This window comes from Balaenoptera physalus, assembly GCF_965194825.1.
Source record: "Balaenoptera physalus genome assembly, chromosome: 17".
NCBI lineage: Eukaryota > Metazoa > Chordata > Mammalia > Artiodactyla > Balaenopteridae > Balaenoptera > Balaenoptera physalus.
In genome coordinates this window covers 69,993,986-70,013,973 of record NC_138895.1, presented here as the reverse complement: position 1 = coordinate 70,013,973, position 19,988 = coordinate 69,993,986, and the positions used below count along the sequence as shown (strand labels likewise).

General features: G+C 42.7%; 1 protein-coding gene across 2 annotated transcripts in view; it reads left to right on the top strand.

Moving 5' to 3' along the window:
- Positions 1-1,081: 1,081 nt before the first annotated feature.
- The window catches only part of ANXA13 (annexin A13), a 61,863-nt gene continuing 42,956 nt past the window's right edge, over positions 1,082-19,988 (top strand). The window contains exons 1-2 of one of the 2 annotated variants that reach the window (XM_082433219.1): positions 1,082-8,283; positions 9,634-9,756. In XM_082433219.1, coding sequence (XP_082289345.1) covers positions 8,233-8,283; positions 9,634-9,756 — 174 coding nt within the window. In that variant the 5' untranslated portion in view covers positions 1,082-8,232. The remainder of the gene's footprint in view (positions 8,284-9,633; positions 9,757-19,988) is intronic. The other variant, XM_082433220.1, reaches the window with a different exon arrangement.

The following is a 19,988-nucleotide window of genomic DNA, read 5'->3' as shown; positions in this document are numbered from 1 at the left end:
TCCTGCCCCCTGACAGGTGGCCTCCCCAACTGCTCACCCTCATATCACCCTGTTTCTTTCCTCACAGCCTCACACTTTTCACAATCTGTAACTATGTTGTTTGCGTCACTGTCTAGTCTTTATGTTTTCCCCAATAGAATGTGAATTCCACCAGGGCTGGGACTTGGTCTCGTCACCACCAACCCCCAGTGTGAGGCAGAGCCACTGGCATGTAGTAGATACTCAATAGATTATCTATTTCACTCATGAACTAAGTAGTGGATTAGTATGCGCTAATTCACCACACTTACAAGAACGGTCATGGGAAACAATTTAAGAATTACAGAATCACTCACATGCACATACTTCATCTGTGGGTATGTAGGTGAGAATTCCAGCCTTTCTAACCTGCACTGGTTTAAAGTGAGAAAAACATGCGCGCGCGCACACACACACACACACACACACATATTTCCAGCCAAATCATCCATTTATTAAAGGAATATTTGCACGAATTAAATTCCTGCTCAAGAAATTTTTCCATCCCTTGGGGTTTGTCATAACAAAATCTGGTCTGTGACAGACAGCTTTCTAAGGAATTCCTTCCTCTCACTCACTGACTCACCAAATACATGTTGTAAGTCAGCTGCCGTTATTTCCACATGACAGGTGCCATACAAGCTCCAGATACAGAAGGCTGCAGAGGAGATATTCGCTGCCCTATTCCAGGGCGAGAACATGCAAACAGAGAAACAAATAAAAACAATCCAGCGGGGTGAGGGCTGATCTGGAGGAGACAGCCTGCATCCCACGATGCCACGCATGCATTTGTTTTATCTCGTTTCTTTTTTATCACTTTCTCTGATGAACCGTCTGACTTTTCTGATGGGCTCTTTCTTTTTACCACCTACCAAATATGCTTTCTGAGCCCCATCTTCAGCCTTCTATTCCCTTTCTCCATGCTCGGCCTCTGCACATCTCCAGACGCTAACACCCCCTGGGTGGATGGCTCCCTGACCTGGCTCCATCCCTGTCTTCTCAGCCAAGCCCAGCTCTTCTTCCTCCACCTGCCCTCTGAACTCCTCTCTTTGGGGGTCTTCTGGAACCTTGGCTTCCACATTTCCCTGCTAGAGTAGCTCCTTCCTTGGTTGCCCTATTGCTAAAGGTCGCCACCAAGTCCCAGTCACTCCCGTTTGAAACCTTGGTTTCAAGTTTTCCATTTGCTACTATTCGAGCGCAGCCATTCTCATCCACATCAGCTTTCCAAGGTCGCCTCAACTCTCCCCCGTCCCCTCCACATATCACACTCCCGGTCACCTCCTGATCATTCCCCAGAGAGCGTTCACCACCTCCAGTGCTGTCCCCCGTGCCCTTCCCCCACCCCTTTCAAATCCTTGCCACATCACAACCCCCAGGGTAAGGCTCATGCCCCCAGGAAGTCTTCCTCATCCCTTTGGGATAGTCATTTACTACCTCAAGTATATCCTGGCTTCCAACTGTACTTTTTAATATCTATCCTCTGCAGATAAATTTTCAGTTCCAGGAGGGCAACCGCTCTGTTTTTTACCTTCCTTTCTTCTGCCCCGTGGTGCCCAGCACAGCACTATTACACTCCTCACTTAGCGACTGATACATATGTGTTGATGAGTGAGTGCTGGGTTCTGAAGTCCTGCAGTGTAGACCGAAGGTGTTTCATCTTCAGAGAAGCACTGACAATGGAGCCCTGTCAACCAGTCAGCACTGAGGCAGAGCTCACAGGGGCAGAGGCTACAGGATGGAGCCATCAGAAGAGGCATGCTGCGCGGGTACCTGGGCAGCTGTGGAAGGTGCCGGGGGCAGTGGCCAACCACAGGCAGATCAACCCAAGGGGATGCATAGAAAGCTGTACCGGAAGAGAAAGTTCCAAGGGAAGGGCACTCTGCTCCCCTTTTGGGGGCTCCAGTCAATTCTCAGCCTCTGAGAGGGTTCAAAACATTCTGGGCTACTATTTCCACCTCCTCCTCCCATTCTCACAATTTCTCCTTTTTCCCTTTTCTTTCTCTTCTCTTACTCCCATTATGCCTTCCCTTTTGCCCTTCTGCAGTGGACATCTCTTGCTTTGGCCAGCCTACCATCCATTCCCCCTCTTTTTATTAAGAGCACCCCAATTTTCTCTGGGTGACCAGCCCTCCCCCACTCTCAGACCTCGTGGTTTGGGTGGGGTTGGCTCCTCTCTCAGCTCCAGAGGTGACGTGAAACCCACTCCTCACAACCTCCCTCCAGCTATGGTGGTCAGTTCACAGATGCGTGTTGAGTCCCAATTTGGGCCAGAGAATCGGACCAGGACATACAGTGAAACTTACAGGAAAGGAAAAGCTCTCATGTTCTTTTCTATAGCTTTGGAATTGTGAGGATGAAAATATGAATCTGCTGGCAGCCATTTTGCCTGTGAGAGGGGGGGAATCCCTTTAAACAGGGAGAAAGCAGAACTGAGAAATGGAGAGAGACAGTGGATCCTGGGGATACAGTTTGAGTAGCTGGATCCAGCTATGCCTGAAGCTAACTACTTTTTCCAGTTATACAAGCCATTAAATTCCTTGTTTGTTTAAGCTTTTGTGAATCAGAGTTTTAGTCACTTGCAACCAAAAGAGTCCCAACATACCTTCCTAAATCCAACTGTTCGTAGTATTTTAGGTCTGGAAGTAAATGTAGAGAGGAAGTTCAACTCTTACATTTACTTAGTTGAAACCCAAGAACTGGAGACTGTGACTCTGATAGTTGTACCAGAGACCAGCCTAAAATTCAGGTCTTTGCTCTCCCAGAGCTACCGTTTATTTTTTGGTTTTGGGTTTTTTTTTTTTGCCACAAAATGCTACATTAAATCAAGGTGTTTTCTCTTATGCAGATGCTTTATTTCTCCAACCAGAACATAAGCATCTGGCTGAGGGAGCTGTGTCCTAAATTTTTCACACACCCTGCAGCTTAGCACGATGTCTTACATGTGGCAAATATGCAATAAGTCCTTGTTAACCAATCAGTGAGTTAAGAAGGTATTTTGATCTGTGAGAGTTTTGCTTTTATGCTTACAAGATGAAATGTGTTACTTTCAGGGTTTTTACTACTGAAAAAAATTTGGAGTATGAAAATACAGTTGTTTTCAGCAACTATAATCATTTCCTGCAGATTTTAGTCTTTTTGTCTTAATCAAGCAAGATTTATTAGCATCTACATTTATTATTTAATGTAGAGACAAAAAGTATAAACAAACATGACAAAATATTAACTTTTTTGCTTTTGTTTATGTGGAAGAAAATAGCAGTCCAGGGACTTCCCTGGTGGCGCAGTGGTTGAGAATCCTCCTGCCAATGCAGGGGACACGGGTTCAATCCTGGTCTGGGAAGATCCCACATGCCGCGGAGCAACTAAGCCCGTGCGCCACAACTACTGAGCCTGCGCTCTAGAGCCCGCGAGCCACAACTACTGAAGCCCTCGCGCCTAGAGTCCGTGCTCCACAACAAGAGAAGCCACCACAATGAGAAGCCCGTACACCGCAACAAACAGAAGCCCCCACTTACCACAACTAGAGAAAGCCCTCACGCAGCAGCGAAGACCCAACGCAGCCAAAAAAAAAAAAAAAAATCAGTCCAAAAATCAACTATAATTTTTGGGTTCTAATTAAATTACACTAAATAAAGAAAATACTATTAATTCTCCCTGCAGAAATAGATATTAGGCAAGTGTTCAACTTGATGGTTATATTTAGAAAATCAGCATCTGTGTATTTTTGTTATTTTTAATACTGTATGGCTACAATATAATCTGAAATACTTGTTTGTATTATTATCATATGAGCTTTCACCAGGGTATTTCTAAGTGGACGTTTTATTAAATACAAATTATCCAGCGTAATGTATTTGCTCTGAGAATCATAGCAACTGATGAGATTCTCTTGTTTGTTTTTTGAGATGTTGCATTAGTTTCCTAGGGCTGCCATGACAAAGTGCCACAAACTGAGCAGCTTGAAACAACAGAAATTTATTCTTTCATGGTTCTGGAGGCTAGAAGTTCAAAATCAACATGTTGGCAGGGCTGTTCTCCTTCTGAAATCTGTAGGGGAGAATCCTGCCCTGCCTCTTCCTGGCATCCGATGGTGGCTATCAGTCCCTGGTGTTCCTTGGCTTGCAGCTAAATCACTCCAATTTCTGTCTCTGTCATTGCAAGGCCTTCCCCTGTGTGATGGAGTCTTCATATGGCATTTTCCTCTTCTTATAAAAACACCAGTTATAGTGGGTTCTGGCCCATCCTAAGTACCTCCTCTTAGCTTGGTTACATCTGCAAAGACCCTATTTCCAAATAAAGTCACATTCAAAGGTACTGAGGGTTAGGACCTCAGTGTGTCTTTTTTTTTTGGGGGGGTGAGATACAATTTAACCCATAACAGATATATAAGTAACATTTTTAATAAGTGTTAGAAACTTAACCTTGGTGGGCTAAGAAGGAAAGACTCTCCGGCAAGATTGATTTCTGACTTGCTATTGAGACACATAAAGTTAGGAGATTAGAACTTTGGCTGGCATCACCACTTTGAGAACCACCAAAATCCAAGAGATGTAAATAAATAGGCCCAGTCTAATAAAGAAAGATGCAGCACCTGTAATAATTTAGAATCACTAAATATTTATAAAGATACCAAAAAAATAAAATCCCCAAACCCCTCCCATTACCCCTCTTGTGCCCTCTTTTCCCCCATCAAGTCTGCTCACTCTTCTTTCCTAGGCAGTTCTTTTTCTGCCCTTGGGACCTCCAGCTATGACATCCTTCCAGTAATGGCCTGGGGTCATAGGAATTCCCCCTTGCTGCTGTTGCTTGGAATTATCCCAGCCACCTCCTCACACCCCCATGGGGAAGGAGAAAAGGATGAGATGATACCAGAAATAGTTCTGTTTCAGTCAAATCCAAACTTGACTGTGGGTACATTTAAATCATCAAGAGGTGGCTGTAGTGGTGGTGATCTAGAAAAATAAGAAGGTGTGTCAGCTTCTTCCTTGGCCTCTAAGCTTTCTATCTTTCACCTCCCTGGAGCCATAAACCATATCTCTTCTTGATGAATTTCCGGTGTTCAGTAACTGGGCAGAACTTATCTCCACACTGAGCACTGCACGTCAAATTGCCCTTGTTCCTCCTGAACTTTGAGCTTCAACAGCCTGGGGTGGGAGAGGAAGGGAGGGAGGAAAACTGTCACTGATCAAGGGTTCTAGGAGGGGTTAGTGACACAGACATAGATTCCAAAGCCAGCACAGAGGTAGGGCAGGGAAGATTTGGCCCTGAGAAGTCTGGGGCTGGGAAAAAGGAGGTAATGAACTATAGAACGCAAACTAGACACTAAAGGCAAAGTAATCATGAATGGTCAAAGCGTTAGTTGTTAACTTATATCTTCTTGCCTTCTGCCCCATTCCACTGTCCGTACCCAGAGGACAGCTGTGTCTTGTTTACCACTGTATCTCCAGCACCCAGCATCCCACCTGCCACACAATGGACTCCAATCTCTTTGGCCATCTTTCATTTCCAGTAATTTGCAAAGCCCTGTCCTATTTCTGAGGTGTAGCACAAACTAAAACATCTGACCTGGAACACTTTCTCTTTTCAAATGATGCCCTTCTTCTCATCCCTTGGTTCACAGCCTAAATGTTAGCTCCTTGAAGAGTTCTATCTCTATTTAAAGTAAATTATACACACTCTCATGCACACGAGCGTGCTCGTGCACACACACTTTAGCTTCCATCACAGCGTCCTGCTTGGTTTCTCCATAGCCCGTACAACAATTCGTAATGATCTGTTCTTTGTATATCTCCTCCACTTGGCTGTACAGTCCAGAAAGAGAAAATTCATATCCCTTCTGTTCACTGTTGTAGTCCCAGCAATTAGCCCATCCAAGAGACGCAACAGATAAAGGTTAAAGAACAAAAGAATGAATATATAAGCAGAAGGTAATAAACCTATAAGAATTTTCATACTATGTTACATGGGAAGGTAGCATAAAATAAGGATGGCATCTTAGACCAGAAGAGGAAAGATGGATTAATTAATAACTATCTAGGATCGATTGAATAACCAAAACTAAAGCTGAATCTATTTCTTCTTTATTCTACATCAAAATCAATTCCAAATGAATCAATGATGTAAACCTTAAAAAATGAAGTCGTTAAAAAAAAAAAAACTTGAAGAAAATGTACAAGAAGTCCTAATCATCTTAATGCAGAGACTTTTTCTAAGCAAGCCAAAGAAGAAAAGATAGATATATTTAAATACATAAAAACTAACACTTTCTTCACACACATATATGCACTCAAAACATCAACAGAGACAAAAGATAAATTGGGGAATTATAACTGTTATGCTTGACAAAGGCCTGGATTTTATTATATATATTATTACAAGTATATAATGAAAAATCTAATAACTCAAAACTAAAGGACAGGGGCTTCCCTGGTGGCGCAGTGGTTGAGAATCCGCCTGCCAGTGCAGGGGACACGGGTTCGATCCCTGGTCCGGGAGGATCCCACATGCCGCGGAGCAACTAAGCTCGTGCGCCACAACTACTGAGCCTGTGCTCTAGAGCCCGTGAGCCACAACTACTGAGCCCACATGCTGCAACTACTGAAGCCCACGCGCCTAGAGCCCGTGCTCTGCAGCAAGAGAGGCCACCGCAATGAGAAGCCCGCGCACTGCAATGACGAGTGGCCCCCGCTCGCCGCAATTAGAGAAAGCCCGCGCGCAGCAACAAAGACCCAACACAGCCAAAATAAATAAATAAAAATAAATAAATTAATTTAAAAAAACAAAAAAACCTAAAGGACATAAACAAGCAGACCACAGTAGAATTCATACAAACAGCTTTTTAGGATCGGGATATATAATTTTAAGAATATCAAAGGAAAGGAATGTAAATTAAACAGTGAGATAACCATTTTTTATCTTTGAAATTGGCAGAAATGAAAAAGTTTGAAAATCTTCAGTGTTGGCCTTATGTGGAAAAAGGAGCACTGGCGTATTACTGTAGGAAGGTATACACTTTGTCTTTTGAAAGTCAGCCTCGTGGGTCAGCTGGTCTTTGAAAGTCGTTCAGCATTTTTATGTCTGTGCACAGGACAACTTGGCAACATCTCTCAGAATTTTAAAGCATATACACTTTGGCCAGCTATTGCATTCTTAGATTTTATTCTACAGATGAACATGCACACATATGCAAAGATGCATAAATGAAGATAGTCATTCAAAAGACCCAAATAACCTAAATGACCTTGAATAGTGGACTGATTAAATAAGGTTTGGTTCATACCCATAGTAGACGAACATGCGGCCACGGAAAAAGAAATGTGCCAATGTCTTGTATCTATTTAGTATATGAAGCCCAGAAGGCATGGAACAGAAGGCAATGTACCAACCCATTTGTTGAAAAAAAGCATAACCAAAGATAGCTAGGCAGATAAACAGACAGATAAACATGGCTGTGTATGCATACCATTTCTGGAAGGACTCAAACCTCAGAGGGCAGGAGCTGAGTGGTCAGCAAGCTTACTTTTCATGGTACCTCTTCATATTATTAGGGGGAAAAATGTACCATCTGCACATATTACTTTTTAAATTTAGAAACTAGCTAAATTATAAAAATGATGTTAGCATAACTCAATGTAGCCTTCAAAAAGATCCTTTGTAATAGTAAGGGTGATGTTAGTAAAATAAGAAGATTTTTCAGTCTTGTTTGGTTAATGCTTTTATCACTCCAAGGTATAAAATCTTAGTGAAAATGTACACTTTTTTTTTTTTTTTTTTTTGGCCACACCATGCGGCTTGCAGGATCTTAGTTCCCCGACCAGGGATCGAACCCATATCCCCTGCTTTGGGAGTACGGAGTCTTAACCACTGGACCACCAGGGAAGCTCCTAAAGGTATAAAATTTTAAATGAACACCTAAAATAAAAAAGAGTAACTCTTTCAATAATCCAGGAGTGAGAAAGGTTTAGCCCTTTAGTTGTGAATACGATATTCAACTTGAAAAGCCAACACTCGATTTATTAATAAATATTTTAGTTTTAAAAGACGGCTAACCAAGGCAGCGTGGGCAGGTTAAGATCATTTGTAGTTGCTGCCACTCCCTACCCATCCCCAACAATGTATTCAAATGCAATGCCAACGGTTACTTATTAAACTCAAGAGATATTATGCCCTGGGAAAACCATTATAAACTTGGCCTGTAGGAGAACTGATCTCTTAATGAAATACAGAACAACTATCTCTGAAAAAAAGAAAATGGGCAATCGCCATGTAAGTATTTATTGCTTTCGGGAATCAAACCAAGTTCTAATTTTGGTTAGCATGTGGAGAAATTTAAACTATGAAATCATGATTGATACTTTTATACTTTATCATTGTGATCACTCCTAATTGTTGGTTTTCACAAGAGCAAACCATGCTTTCAAAATGCATTTGGAAAATATTTTTTCTCCATTAGTCAGAAATCTCTTTGGAGGCGTGAAAGAGAAGTATTCAAAACAAGGTGGTAAACAGTGCCTTGCAGAGAGCAAGCAGTTAAAATAGTATTTAAGGAATGTATGACTAAAGATGTTAGTTTGCAGCAAAGCTGCACAAAGCTTCATAGACTGTGCCCATCAGGTGTTTTGGGAATACAGGCTCATGTTGCAAATATCAGTAGATAAAGATACAAGTACTCTCACAAACCTATACAACTTGGATTGAAAGGTGAAAATATCCCAGTATTTTTTCTAAACAGCACCAAATAACCAGATATTTGCAAATACTCACGGAATGGATTTAATATTTTACTTTTTCTGAAATGTCTAGGCTCATGTGAATAGCATGTCTGTAAACTATTAATGGCTAAAAACTGACAAAAATACTACCATTTGGAGCTAACTATGCACAAGGCAGGTCGGAGTTAAGTCTTGATGTCGGGGTTTTTTTACAGTGAAAAAGGTATACTTAAAGCTATGGCAATAAGAATTTTAATAAGGTTTTGCTGCACCTAATGTGGTTTCCCACAGGAAGACGGATTTATTGTGTGTACACTAGGAGCGAAGAGAATAAAACTCCAAAATTTTCTGCAAACTGGAACTTTGTTAATAAGATTTTCTCCTTTGCTCTAAATCAAACTTGTGCTCAGATGGTTGCAAACCTATAAGCGTTTTCTTCGAAGAGGCATTTTTAAAATCATCTGTAAGTAGCATATTCATACTAGCCAAGGTTATGAAGCTTCCATTTAGATTATCTTTCAGAGAAACTGAAACCGACTTTTAAAATACTTCTGATCCTGGAAAAAATTTTTAAAATAATAAAATAAAATACTCCTGATCCCGGGCTCCCTGGTGGTCCAGTGGTTTGGACTCCAAGCTTCCAGTGCAGGGGTCATGGGTTTGATCCCAGGTCAGGGAACTAAGATTCCGCAAGCCATGCAGCACAGCCAAAAGAAAAAAAAATTTTTTTAATAAATAAAATAAAATACTTGTGAACCATGCAGAGGACCTCAGGAAAAATCATTGGCTCCTGCTTTAGCAGCTTAAGAGGATGTTTGCACCCCTTGAAAGTCACCCCTTGAAAGGGGCAGCTGGCTTGTGTGAGTGGTCTAGCATTTTATGTATTTCTTTTTTGAATCCCCAGAGCCAATCTTACTCCCTGTCAGAAGGCAGTCAACAGTTGTACGAAGGGCAGGCCCAACCCTCGGCAGCCGTGCAGCCTCTCAGCCAGCCATCAGGGAGTGGAGAGACAGAGTTCCATCAGCCTGTAAGCACTTTATTTTCCCTCCAAATCATAGGTATGACCAGGCTTTCTCATGGGCCCATATTACTCACCAGTGACTTGTTATACTGGACCCTCTACAATCCTCTGGTCTGAAAATGTCACCATCAGGCATTACTTCCAAGCAGGGAAATTTTTCCCTAGAAAATGTTTGTTATAATATTTGCAGCTAACGTAAAAATGCAATTTAGGAACTCAGCTTCCCTTCCCAACAGTGTCCCCTTAATGGTGTCCTGGAACAGAGTACATGATCCTACACTATGCCCCTGTGACGCTGTAGAAAATATTAGTGGAATTTAACATGTGCATAAGGAACGAATATGTTCTAAGACTGTGTTTCTAGATGAGTAAATGCAAAACCTTCTTAAAGGACAAATTACTGCATTAGACAATGATTTGAATATGTACAAACTTAAAACTACGATGCTTATAGTTTTAAAGCAACTACGCAACCAAAACAAATTTGCAAACTAAATGCTAGTAAAATTCAAGTCCATGATGTGCAAAAGTATGTTATTGATTTAGTGTAATAGATAATGTTATTTTGCTGAGATTAAATGTAAAAATGGCGCAGATTGCTATAATGTGGTTTTTCTGAGTTGCAGCATGTCTAAAATATGATGCAGTGTGTGACTTCTTAGTTCTCCTGTCACGTTTCTCTATCCAAACTACTGAGAAACTTTTGTTTGTAAGACTCCCTGTAAGACAATTGGGCCTTCTCGTGGCTAAAATGCAGGCTTTTTATATTAAACCTCCCTCTGTTCTCTGTTCTTTTACCATGAGCTTGTAACAATTAAAGTATGGCTATTTGGCATGCTTTTTAAACAGAAACACAAATGCAGGCATTGAAATCACGTGCTAGCCCCTGCTCACCCTGATGATCCAGTATGCTTTATATTTGTTTTTATATATTAGTTATTATCAGCACTAAAGACACTATATAAAAAGCCTACTAGGAAGGTTGAATTCCCAAAAATATGTCCACAAACCAGAGTCCACAGATATCTGTTTGACAAATATTGCTCTAAAGCCAATAGAATGTTGGCCAGGAAAGTACATTTTCCAAGGTACTCTGATATGGAATCCTAGCCAATTCTGAAACCTGAAAAATTACTTTTTTTTGCTTTGTGCTTTCCTCCAATCCTTTTGCCATCATTTTTTGAACTCAAGACATAGTCTTTGTGCCTAACCTATTTGGAGCAGTAATAACAGACACTTGGATATTATCATTTGCTGAAACACAGTGTTCAGAGTTTGCTTAGCCTGGAGGCCATGTCCCTGTGCTCAGTGAGCTCTGTGCAGAGACAGAAAAATAGATCCACAGGAAAAAGCTTGGGTTCAGCCAGATGACTCTTCTATTCTACTGTGTGAATTGTTTTCAAGAAAATCACCATCTAGAGGAAAATAGAATATTGACACAAAGAGTGAGATGACTTTGCCATAAGAGTGTGGCTATAGGTGGCAGAGTCATAGACAGGGAGCAAGATCTAGGGGTGCCATGGATAAATGTGGAAATAATCACAAACTCAAGAGGACTATTGATTTCTGGAATTCTTTTTCCAGACTAATGAACAGGCGCTAGAAAGGACTGCTGCCTGGTTACTTACTCATAGTATGGACCCTGGGCTAGCAGCAACATCCACATGGCCTGGGTGCTTTTAGAAATGCAGAATCTCAGGCCCACTCAGACCTACTGAATCAGAATCTACATTTTAACAAGATCCTCAAGTGATTCCCATGCACGTTAAAGTCTGAGAAGCAATGGACTGGGGAACAAGTTCTTAAACTTGGCTGGGTGTTGGAGTCACCTGGGGAGTTCTAAAAACCACTGATGCCTGAGTCCCACCCCCAGAGAGTCTGAATTAATTAGTCTGGTGGTTGGCCTGGGCGTTGGGATTTCTAAATGTTCCCCAGGTGATGCTAATGGGCACAGAGTTTGAGAAACACTGAACTGCACACCACGATCCTGACAAGACTAGCTCAGCACACCGCTGATGAACGAAGTGTCATTCTGAGTGTCGGTAAATGAAAACCAACTTGTAAATGTTAGGACATCTGCTCAGCGATCTGCCACAGTGTTTGTCAAAATGCCACGTTTATGACTCACTTGTGCTAATATTTAGCCAACACAAATATTGTCTGAAATGGAGACTAGTTTGGGACTCGTAGCAGGAGTTCCGAACCAGCAAGTTCAGACGCAGGTGGATCGGGAACACCTGGGAGCTACTTGACAGATGGGGACTAGGTCCAGATCCCTGAGAAAAGAAGGGAGGCTCTAGAGATAGGTGAGAATGTGTTTGGGAATTTGAGACAAAAGTAAGCGCGGCTTTAACCAAGAGTGTACATTCAACTGTGATCCTCAAACTCAAAGAATCGCAGTGAACCCCAAGCAGAAACCAGCCTAGACCATGCAGTAGTATCTCTCCTATCAGGAAACCTTTTGTCCCAGAAAGTTAGTCTTTCGTATCACCACCATCCATAAGAGGAAACAAAAATGGCTTCTGATGCGAAAACATGACATGCACTAAAGCATGTCATACCTTTATGACATGAAATAAAGAAATATGAAATATTCTTTGAAATAAAGAATATGAAATATTCTTTGAAATAAAGAAATATGAAATATGAAATAGAGAAGCATACCTTCTCTATTTAATGACAACTCACCCACTTAAAGTCTAGCTACATTTTTGGCACAATTACACAATCTGGGCTGTGGAGGTTTCTTGGCTATAATAGATTAAAAGCAGTCATTTTAAAGAGGTGGGGGGAAAAGGCTGGCAAGGACAAAACCACTGACAGAAGGAAGAACATGCAAACTGAAAACTTGACCCAAGAACTCTAAAGTTATAGGAACCCAGGGTCACTTCATGTAGGGGATGGATTCCAGCGTATCCCAGCGCACCTGGGCAACTCTGCTCTACAGCACGGCGACATGAATCCAAACGCCCAGCAATGATGGGCATCGCTGAAGGTTTAAAGGGGCCTTCTGACATGATGAGGATGATGATAATAAGAGACATTTTTCAAGTGCTTGCTGGACTGTGAGCAGTTCTGAGAGCTGGGGTCCTAATGTAGACGCATGGCTCTACTATCAGGTATTCCTCAGTGCAGCAGTTCCACATGTGGCCCCCAGACCAGCATCATTAGTATCACCCAGGCTCTTGTTAGGAATGCAAATGATCAGCTGCCTGCCCTCAGATCTACTGAATCAGAAACCCTGGGGGTGGTGCCCAGCAATTGCCACTGAAAAAGCCCTCCAGGAGATTCTGATGTTCGTTCGTGTTGGAGAACCAGTGTTGAAGCAAAAGCCTCTCACGGGCCTCTCTAGAGCTGTGCCCTTGCTCTGACCACGAACCATCCCCACCACTCAGCCTGCCCAGGTGCGCTGACCATGGCATTTCAAGCCTTCTTAGCCCCATGCCCTCCTCCTGGGCTTCTCACGCCAAATGCAACCCAGAGAACTACCCCCTTCTGCTCCTTCCTCCGCCCCGAACCAGGCCTCACACTCTCCTGCCTCCCAGCTTAGAGCTGCACAGTGAACTGGCGGCAGAAAGGCAGGAAGCCACTCTCCATCCTCTCAGCCAGCTCAACATATTCTTTTAGAGAAACTACCAGAATCCAGGTACTGTTTGAGGCTCTGGAGATAAAAAGAGGAATAAGATAAATGACCACAGTCCATGCCCTCAAAATAGCTCACAGTCTGGTCAGGAGGCAAACAAATAAATAATTATAATGACGTGTGGTGGATACACTAATAGAAACGTGTCCATAGTAACAAGGTTCAAAAGTTGGATAGATGGTACCTCCCAGGCCCTTCCCTCAGAGAGCGTATCTCCTAGTTATTACTTTAAAATGTATATCTCAGAAATTAAAAAAAAAGTTGGACAGAGGAGGGAATGATGCCCTGTGGGAGAAGTGAGAGTAGAATAGGGTTTCTAGAGTGGAGAAAGGCATTCTTTGTAATGCAGGAGCACAGAGAGGTCCAGGAAGGCTGGTGCTGCTGGTGAGTTGAGCTCTAGCCCTGCCAAAGCACTCAGCACATCCCGCAGCAATTGCCTGGGCAGCTGCTACCCTGTCCCCCAGGCTGTGAGCTTCTGAGGGCAGACGCTGTGTCTTACTCATTGCTGTAGCTCTGGGGCTTGACACATAACAGGCGTTCCATACATATTTTTGATAGAAAGATCGATGAGCAGGGAAAGAGACAGGAGACAAGACTAGACAGGTGCACAGGGTTGAGACCCGAAGTCCCTTGCATGCCATGCAATGTGTATTGGTTTCCTAGGGCTGCTGTGCAAATTACCACAAACTGGGGGGCTTCAAACAATGGAAATTTATTCTCTCAAAGTTCTAGAGTCTAGGGACTTTGAAATCAGCATGTTAGCAGGGCCACACTCCCTCCGAAGGCTCTAGGGAAGAATCCTTTCTTGCCTCTTTCAGACTCTGGTGGCCCTGGGGCACTGCATTCCTTGACTCCTGGCAGGATAATCCTAATTTCTGCCTCCATCTTCACAGGGCCTTCTTCCCTATGTGTCTCTATGCTTTCTCCTCCTCTTCTAAGGACACCAGTCATTGGAATTAGGACCCTCCCTAAGTCCAGAATGAGCTCATCTTTCTTTTTTTTTAAACCACCTATAGAGGTTTGGCGTTCTTTCCTTATTTATTTATTTATTTATTTATTTATCTTTGGCCGAATTGGGTCTTTGTTGCTGTGCGTGGGCTTTCTCTAGTTGCCTCTAGCGGGGGCTACTCTTCGTTGCAGTGCATGGGTTTCTCATTGCAGTGGCTTCTCTTGTTGCGGAGCACAGGCTCTAGGCGCGCGGGCTTCACTAGTTGTGGCACATGGGCTCAACAGTTGTGGCTCGGAGGCTCAGCAGTTGTGGCGCACGGGCTTAGTTGCTCTGCGGCACGTGAGATCTTCCTGGACCAGGGCTCGAACCCGTGACCCCTGCATTGGCAGGTGGATTCTTAACCACTGTGTCACCAGGGAAGTCCTGAGCTCATCTTGAGATCCTTAACTAATTACATCTGCAAAGGCTCTATTTCCAAATAAGGTCACATTCTGAGGTTCTGAGTAGACATGAACTGGGGGGACACTATTCAACCCATTACACCAAGGAAATTGCGCTTTATTGCCTTAAGCTAGTAGTGGTTTTTAAACTTTGCACAACAGATTCCTTTGGAAGGCTTGTTTAAACAGAGAGCTGGGCCCCATCAGCAGAGCATCTGATTCAGTAGACACTCTATGGTGGGGCCTGGGAATCTGTATTTCTGACAAGTTCCCTGGTGATGCTGATGCTGCCGGTGTAGGCACCACACTTTGAGAACCACTACCTTAGGCAGTAGAGAAGCCCTAATCGATCTCAGACAAGGGAAGGACAAGGTAAGCACTGCCTTTTGGATGGACCATGCTGGAAGCTGGTGGAGAAAGGTCTGGAGAGAAACATGACCAAAGGCAAGTAAAGCACTTGAAAGTCAGCACTTCCAAGTAAAGCACTTGAAAGCCTGGAGAAAGATGATGAACCCCTGCCCCCAACTAAAACAGTGACGATGGAATTGGAGAGACGAGGACAGATTGGAGGGTCAAATCGACATAACTTGCTGACTGACATGATATGGGAGGGGAGGGACAAGAAAGACTACAGAGGGACTCCAAGGTAACTGGCTTGTGCACGCAAGTGGACGATGGTGATGCACCCGTGGGATGAGGCAAAGTCTGCAAGGTGAGAGGATGAGTTTGGTTTGGGGATCTGTTGAGTTTGAGGTTTCTGTGTTCCACCTGGGTTTAATGCCTGGCAGGTAGCTGGATCTGGAACTCAAGAGAGAAGTCTGGGATTGAGGTAATTTGTGTGGATAAATTCTGTTTTTTTGTCTGTTTGTTTTGTTTTTAAGTTAGTATGTATTTGTTCACAGACTACGGGGCTCACAGTGGCTTAAACAACAAAGACCTTTAATGATTAACCCTAACAGGAAGTCTGAAAGGAGGGGACTCTAGGGCTGGTTCAGCAGTTCAGTCACGTCATTAAGGACTCAGGCTATGTCTGCCTTTCCATTCTGCCACCCTTGAGGTACTGGCAACATCTCCCCTCCTGGATGCAAGACGATGGCCATGTGTGTGTTCAACTTAGTAATCTCACACGATAGGGTCACAAGCAGGAAGGAAGGGGATGGAGAAAAAAAATGTCTTTCTCCTCTTGTACCAGTCCCCTATCAGTGAGGAAAATCTTTTGGGAATGCCCAGGCAGACATCCCTTTCTATCTCATCGGCCAGAATTGGTCAAAAGCCCATCCTAGACCAATCACTGGCAAAGGCGAAGAGGATAGTGATGGATCAGGATTCACCCCCAGGGCTGGGGAAGTCATCTTGTCAGCTGGTGTTCTTTCCCTCTCTTTCTCTCTCTCTCACACACTCTTTTTCTTTCCATGTCCTAGCCTCATTCTCTCCTACTGAAAATGAGCTTTTTCTTTTCAATGATGGGGGAGGCAAAAGGAGTTGATGAGAGAGAGGCCTGGCCACAGATAGTTCAGGCACCACAGAGAGTTCCATGGCCTCACATAACCCCAGATTAACTACCCCAAGGAAAAGAGTTTTCTCTAAGCATCTATACATACAATGCCAGGGAAAATTCTGATTGGCTGAGGTATGTGCCTACCTCTTTGAATATCACTGTGGCCAAGGTTGGCCTTACCTATCGTTAGGGATGGGCAACATTGCTTTATCAGTATTGCTTTCTTATAACTATTGTTTTTATTAATATTACTACTACTACTTCAACAACTATGACTACTATTGGATAGACTGAAATAGAAAGAGAATGAAGATTTGAAGATCAGATGGGAAGGCAGTAAAATAATTCACCCTGTCAGTGATGAAGGTTTGGATTGTGGTGGGAATGAAAAGGAAGATAAAAATGTTAAGAAGAATTTTAAAGAAATAATAAGTTTGGATCCAATGCATATTGCAACTCTCTTACCAGGGGGAAGAATAACATTCATTGTTTTGATTCTGGAGGAGACAAAAACTTGCTCAAAGCAAATTTAGCTCTTTCACCTTGTTTCCTTTTCAGCAAATCTGAACTTGTTCACATACTGTTGGTTATGCCCTACTACACAGCACTATTCCATGCTGTAACGGCTCAGCTCAGCCCCCAATATTTTCACTTTTCAATTCCATCTGCCCAGTTATCATTGACTCTGGAGGATGCCAGAGTACACTAGCTTCCTTTTTTCCTGTAAGCAATGAATCCCAAGTTCATACTCTCACTGAATTGGCAAAAAACAAAAGAAAAGAAAAAAAAAAAAAACAGCCTTTGGCAATAGAAGAAGGAGATGGATAATTCTTTTCCAATGAGAAAAGTGCTTCATTTTTCATAACACTTGAAGGCATGGTTCCTTTCACAGTTGAGAAATAGTCGTCACCTCCCTATCACCACCTTTCCCTCAACTTTTGTTGAGGCAGTATAGCAGTCATTGGCTATCTAGAGGTGTAACCCTCGTCAGAGGTCTCTAACGCCCCAAACAATCAGTGGACAACCTCAAAGCAGACATTTTCCCCAGGACACAAAATCTGGTTTCAAGACAATGCATGTTATTCTGCCTCTAGAAGAAACTCTGAGTTGTCCAGCCCAACACAGTACTGAAGGGTCCCCAAGAATGAGCCAACTGGGGCTGCCAGTGAGGATGTGATGCAGACAAAGAGGCAGGGGGTGATGACAGACTTCTCCCTTTGGACCCACTTTAACTCAAATTCTTCCTCCTAGTTACCTTATCCCAGTACTCGTCTTTCAGATTTGTCATCTGGGTTCCTTTGAAATCAAATCAAAGAGAGAAAGTTACCATGGTCCACTTCTAATCCTCCCTTTTAGGTAACCACAGCAATGCATTCTTTGTGACTGCGGACCTTGCTTTAGCCAGTACCTATGTACCATTTACCACTAGAAGCTCAGCCTTCTCAACACCTTAAAGTAACATGTTGACAGAATTGTTATAGCCATTAGATCAGGGCTGTAGACCCTCCACATATCAGATTTTAGCACTATTGGCACTTGCAACCAGATAATTCTTTGCTGTGAGGGGCTGTCCTGTGCCCTGTGGGTTGTTTAGCAGAATCCCTGGCCTCTGTGACTAGACATCACTGACACTCCCCTATTTGTGACAAGCAAAAATGTCTCTGGACATTGCCAAATGTCCTCAGGGAGGCAAATAGCTCCTGGTTGGTTGAGAACCACTTCATGAGACACAGACCTTAAATGGGAAAGCTGGGCTAGTGGGTAGATGTCCCCATAATGTCTTTATCTGGCTGAATTTCCACCAGCAATGATGCATTCCTGCCCCTCTGGTCTAGGCTCTCCCTCACACTGATTTGTCTCTCTTATCACAGGGTAAAAGCCAACTCATCTTGAAGCTTGACCCTTGTCCTCCTGTTGATGACAATGGCAGCTGAGAGGTGGTGGTTTTCCCCCAAAAGGCTGTTAGCTCATAAGTTAAGTTCTGATGGCCAGAATGCAAAGGGCCTCCCTGCAGAAATACCCAGTAACAAGGCTGCTAAGCTACTGGTTTTCCTGCCTAGATGAACAGTGCTCATCTGGAAAGACATAATCATGAGTGAAATAATCAGGAGTCAATTTGCTCACCTCTCCTCTGGGTGTAGCCCCCAAAAGGGCTGCCCCAATAAATCTTCCTCTACCAGAGCTCAGGGCATGGTAGGCCCATCACATTGTTTGCGTTTCTGAGTATACTGCCAGTAACTTTGGAAACAATGGTACCCACCACCTCGAAGAGTCTTAAGTTCACATCTCGTTAAGGTCAGGTCTCAACCCCATAGTCACCTTTGATGGTAAATATCACATTGACATGTATAACCCAGACAACATAGCCTAAGGAAGCTTGTCTTTCTGGAAAATGACCTAACTATACCAATCTTCATTAAAAGGTGTTCTTAAAATGCCAACATAAAAATAACCCCAAATTTAGGAGAAAGATCACTTTTTTAATCTAAAAAGTTTCACTTATTTTTCAGAACACACAGCATATGTAAGCATATATCATATTGAGATCTGATCCAAGGGGATGTTTTTTCTATTTTCAGCCTTAGTTGACGAATGATGCAAATATTTGTACCCATTTAGAATGATGGCCAAACTATTAATAGTCATACCTGTCACTTTATAACTGCATCTCTGAAAGGGTGAATAAACAGCAGCAAAGAGCTCCCTGTGTTCTCAGCACCCTTCAAAGGTTTCCTAACACACTTTCCTAGCTATCTTGTCTACATCCTTGGCTAACAGACTTCAAAAGCTGATCCAAGTGAGAATAGGATCTAAGAACGGAGGAATCAGCTTTGTTATCAGTGAGACCATGGTGACCATTAACATTTTGCTCTGACCAGTATTTACGTAGATTTTGATTTAAAACCAAAAAAACAAGACTTTTAATCAAATTTATTGTTTCAAGGAAACCATGCCCAAGAAGCAATCAACTTAATTAAACAATATGCCACTAATTACCCAAGATTCATGTTTAAAGATGTGAATGACCCCTCTATTGTGTTTCAAATTGCCCATCAGTGTCTACTAAACGTATCTGTGGAAATGTCACCAGGATATTTTCTGGCTGAATTCAGTTCATTGACTTTAAATAGTACAATACTTTGCATTCGTGCTAACTGGTTTCAAAGTACAAATGAGTGACCAGTTAGAGGTGAAAGAACATTGTCCTGAGAGAGAGGAGTCCAGTTTTTTCCATAAGCAAGTAAGTGACCCTGGGCAGATGACTTAACCACCAAGCCTCAGTTTATCTGTAAAATGAGGGAATTGGATACATTGAATAATGTTTCCCAGACTTCAGACTTAAGTGTGACCTTCTTGAACGTTGCCAGATACGTGTGCCACATGTTGTACTAATAGTTCTAGTAACTATTTTCTTTAAATCCACTCATCTTTTTGACACAAATTTAGCTTAAAAAGAAACTTTGTATTAGTACCACAAATAGAAAACCAATATCATTCGATGTTAATACAGAAAGTGAGTGTATTACATTCGAACTAAATACTATCGCCAGCCAAAGGCTCAGATCCTGTCACCTGTTTTCTGATAAAAAGACCTTTTGCATGAAATAGAGAAGGTGTTTGCAAAGTAACTATTTGAGGCTTTCTGGACCACACAGCCTTTGTTGCAACTACTCAATTCTGCCATTGTAGTGTGGAAGCAACCACTGA